This window comes from Sinocyclocheilus rhinocerous, unplaced genomic scaffold (assembly GCF_001515625.1).
Source record: "Sinocyclocheilus rhinocerous isolate Xijiao unplaced genomic scaffold, SAMN03320098_v1.1 scaffold1466, whole genome shotgun sequence".
In the NCBI taxonomy this organism is placed as follows: Eukaryota; Metazoa; Chordata; class Actinopteri; order Cypriniformes; family Cyprinidae; genus Sinocyclocheilus; species Sinocyclocheilus rhinocerous.
Window position 1 is genome coordinate 52,760 of NW_015645541.1, and position 4,230 is coordinate 56,989.

General features: G+C 36.9%; 1 protein-coding gene across 1 annotated transcript in view; it reads left to right on the forward strand.

Annotated features, from left to right (window-relative positions):
* LOC107706413 (glycine N-methyltransferase-like) overlaps window positions 1–1,206 on the forward strand; it is a 25,379-nt gene extending 24,173 nt beyond the window's left edge. The window contains exon 6 of the mRNA XM_016510127.1: window positions 679–1,206. Within this exon, the coding sequence (XP_016365613.1) occupies window positions 679–850 (172 nt within the window). The 3' untranslated portion in view covers window positions 851–1,206. The remainder of the gene's footprint in view (window positions 1–678) is intronic.
* The last annotated feature ends 3,024 nt before the right edge of the window (window positions 1,207–4,230 follow it).

The following is a 4,230-nucleotide window of genomic DNA, read 5'->3' on the forward strand; positions in this document are numbered from 1 at the left end:
AAATTTAAATGTAGTCATTTACTGACCCCCATGTTGTTCCCAAACTCATAAGACTCTTTAATTCCCCTTCAAAACACAAAGATGTTTTAATGAAAGCTGAAAAAGTTCTGTCTCTCCATTAAAAGTCCATGTCTGTTTTTACATCCATTTGCAGTTTATTTTTTCTCTCCATCTCTAACTGTACTAAGCCAGAACAATAACCACAGTGACACTTGCAAAATGGACACTTTATAATTCCTTATTATCTGTACTTTTAAAACAATTGTCCATAATTGTCTAAAATACAGTATGCACAATCTGCAATAATACCCCATCCAGTGATGTCATGCTTTGTTTATACATAATAATAATAATAACAATAATAAAAAGATAAGCCTTAAATTTATGAACAATTTGTCCAATGACTGATCAGATTTTGTGTGCTAAGAGGCCAAACAATTTGTGCATCCCTAGTACATGTTAAATAATTTGTAGTTTGCAATTAAGATAAATACAAATTACTTGTGGAATTGCAACGAATATGTTATCCCACCCAGTACTCAGAATCATGGCTTTTTAGATGTTAGACACAAAAACTAGTTCCTGAATGGTTTTCTATACCTACTTGAGGTTTTTGTTGAACTGTTGTTGATGTTGCATGCATGATGTTCTTAAGAGGTTTTCTTTTCTGTCTTGTAGTAAATTCCGCCTGTCATACTACCCCCATCGTTTGGAGAGTTTTAAGGAGATTGTAAGAGCATCATTTTTTGGAAAATGCGAGCACAATGTATATGGAGACTTCAAGCAATACACCCCAGGGCAAGGAGAGGTGCCCTGTTATTTCATTCATGTGGTTAAAAAGACTACTTAAAGCCACATGCATTCTGTCATTTTTTATGTTCACATGCAAAATTGGTTGTGAAAATTGGTCTATGAAAAAAAAAAAGACTAGGGCTTGCATGACATGATTTTAGTTATTTTGCTTTGTTGGGGGGGATATGTTTTTCTCTTTTTATTTACTCTTTCATATTACACATTCTTAAGCATGACCATTTTACTTTACAGACCACTGCTAAAAGCATATCACACAGAATGTGTTTTTGTGTTCCAATGTGCTGCTTAATTGTTTTTTGTTTTGTTTTTTGTAAACATGCACTAGACGGATGTTTTTGTCCGTTGACCCACATGTCAGATTACAGAAGTCAAAATAAAAAGATAAATGCATAACTAACCCCTTTATCACCCCTGAATATGAAAGCATTGTTGAATATGCTATGTAATATAAACGGATAAATAAGTAATATAAAAATGGTTGTGACACAAGTCTGCAGGTACATCCATGCTATTCAGACTAACAGCTCTAATTGTGCTGTATATTACTTTTAAAAACAAGCAATATAATTATAGCCAGTTACTCTGTTTGAAAGCTGAAGTAGCAATTCATACTGTGTTCAAGAAACATACAGTGTGAATGTTTTTAAAAAATAAAAATAAAGAGTTAATTTAATTTCTCACTTATAAAGACAGTTGTTTCCAACTACTAGCTTAACGTTGTAACCTGAAGAAAGAATTGCTGAAAAATCCATAGCAATTATGCACAGACTGTTGGCCTGTTATGGTGAAAACACAGATAAAAAAAGATGATACAAACAGTGTAAGTAAAAGTGCGAGTAGGGTGTACATTAAACTTACACATACATAATGAACCACTTGAATACACAGTATGAAGTAGTCATACATATGTGTATAACTGAATGTTCAGACAAATACATATCACTGCTGTGTGTATTTCAAAAATTTTAAGTGCTGATTCTTTGCTGTTTTTTTAAGGGTGCTTTAAATATGCACTAGCTGATACACAGTGTAATGATCTATAGGTATGCAAATATTAAAGTTTACTGGACCTTTTTTTTCCCTTTCAAATTGTGTATTATCTTAAAAATCTCATGGAGTTATTCCAGTGTTTCTTTTGGTTTGCTCATTAGTGGTTGTAAGGCTTTATTTTATTTTCCTTCATTGTGTTGACCCATATCAAAGTCCTTTGACACACACAATGTAAAGACTGTTGAATTCCAAAATAAAAGCCCTCTAAAATCCATATATAGTCTCCCCCTTTTGTGTCCTCTGTCATATCCACTGTTTTGAGCATTTTCATCTTCAAGATTAATAACTGTTTAGCCACTATATCATTCTGAAGTGAAACTGGTCTGTGGAAACCAATTTCTTTCTAAAATTATAGAAAACTGTGTACATGGGAAAATTTAGGTGATTTTTATTTATTTATTATTATTATTATTATTATTTTTATATATATAATTTAGCATCAGAGAGTCCTGACATTTTGTGAGTGAAACTCTGAGGTGGTATCATTCTTGTGCACAAACTGTTCTTTGGAAACAGGAATTTTTGGGCTCAAATTTGGTTTTTATTGTGGAATTATTTTATTTTGAAATTTAACATCATATTGTGTTGTTGTGCTGAAGATGTTTCAGTCTGTTGAACAGACTACAACTCTACCTTTATTTTACTCACACCTAATTCCACAATGTTGTATCCCAATCTCCAGTGAGAAGTAGCTGAATGCATTTTTTAAATAATAAGGCTTGCTCAGACTATTAATATTGAGTAATATTATCAGTTCACCTGCACTGATACTGACATCAGTTCAGAAAAAATAACTGAATTAAGATGGATAATGACAATAAAAAATAAAAATGCTTCTGTAAAGCTGCTTATAGCTTAACTGAATTTGTTCCATGATTGATGAACTTGGCAAAATTGAATTTCTTATTGAACTTAAATAGTTTATCAATAAAATAAAATAAACTTTTTCAAATATAATTTGAACATTTTACATTTCTTGAAATAATAATTTCATTGAACATTGACTTTCTCATGGTTTCTCATTGTTTTACATTAAAATTCATAAAAGTAATTCATGTAAATTACATCACTAAAGTCATAGAATAGCATAGTTCTAATAATAGCAGGGCACATAGTAATGCAGCGTTACAACATTTCACATCTGCACAAACTGGAATTTAAAACTGGTTAGTGTCTTCTGCTAGTTAGTGAAGAATTAAAGAGCCATCTAAACTGCTCTCATGCTTCTGTGTGGGGTAAGGACGAGGAGCGCACGAAGAAGATAATTCCAAAGAGAGATTTATTACATTCACACACGGGGTAACATTAGGGTGAACATACGTGCCATTTTCCCAGGATGCGTCCTGGCCAGGATTTCTATATTGCCTAAAATATCTAGGTTTTGGCTTTGTTTGCATGTGCAGACCGATCGGTGTATGACATCAAAGTACCATACAGACGGTTATGCTTTCGAAACGCTCTCGAGGTACTTTGATGTCAAACACTGATCGGTCTGAGCCGCACTGCTTTTAAGTCGAACACACCTAATATGTACGCGTAATTGCATCGCTTTGACCGTAGATCCCACCTTCTCACACGCCATGATTGGTCCATTATGTACAATGCTTGCATGTTATTGGTCAAACTACTTTTCGATCATCACCTTCAGCAAGCATGAAAACAGGAAAACAAAGCCAAAACAAATCCTGGCCAGGACGCGTCCTGGGAAAATGGCACGTATGGTCACCCTAGGTAACATTCAACAATAACCAACAACTCAGAACTAAAGGAAGGGGATTTATACAAACGGAAGAGGAGCTAATGACTAAATTAACTAACACAGGTTATCTAACTAAAGCAATCAAGGGGAAACAGAAACTAGGTCAATGAACAAGACAGGTGACCAAAGTTCAAACATGGTGATAGTCCTTGCGCCGCAGAGATGAAAAGGAGAAGGAGAAGGAGAAGGCGGAGGGATGGTGACAAGGGATAGCAAAGGGGCTGGCAGAAAAACAGGCGGACAATATAGGTGGAGGTTTGGGCACCCGGGAGGAGGATGACAAACAGAGTCCAGGGTGGAGACGACGGAGGGAGGAGACAGGACAGAGACAGGAGGAGCCAAGGCGGCTCAGAAGGAGGGAGGAGCCAAGGAGAAGACAGGAGGGACTTGGAGCAGGAGGAGCCAGCCGGGACCCAGGCTACAGCCCTGATGGTGACCCACAGTGGAGCAGACGGAGGGAGGAGCCATGGTGGAGGAAGGGCTGACTCCAGGGGGCCGACCTACGGCGGCGGAGCAGGTGGTGGTGGAGCCAAAGGCAGAGGCGGGGATCCGGAAGGCCGTGGTGGAGCCAGAGCAACAGAGGCCCACGGTGGAGCCGGAGGGAAGGA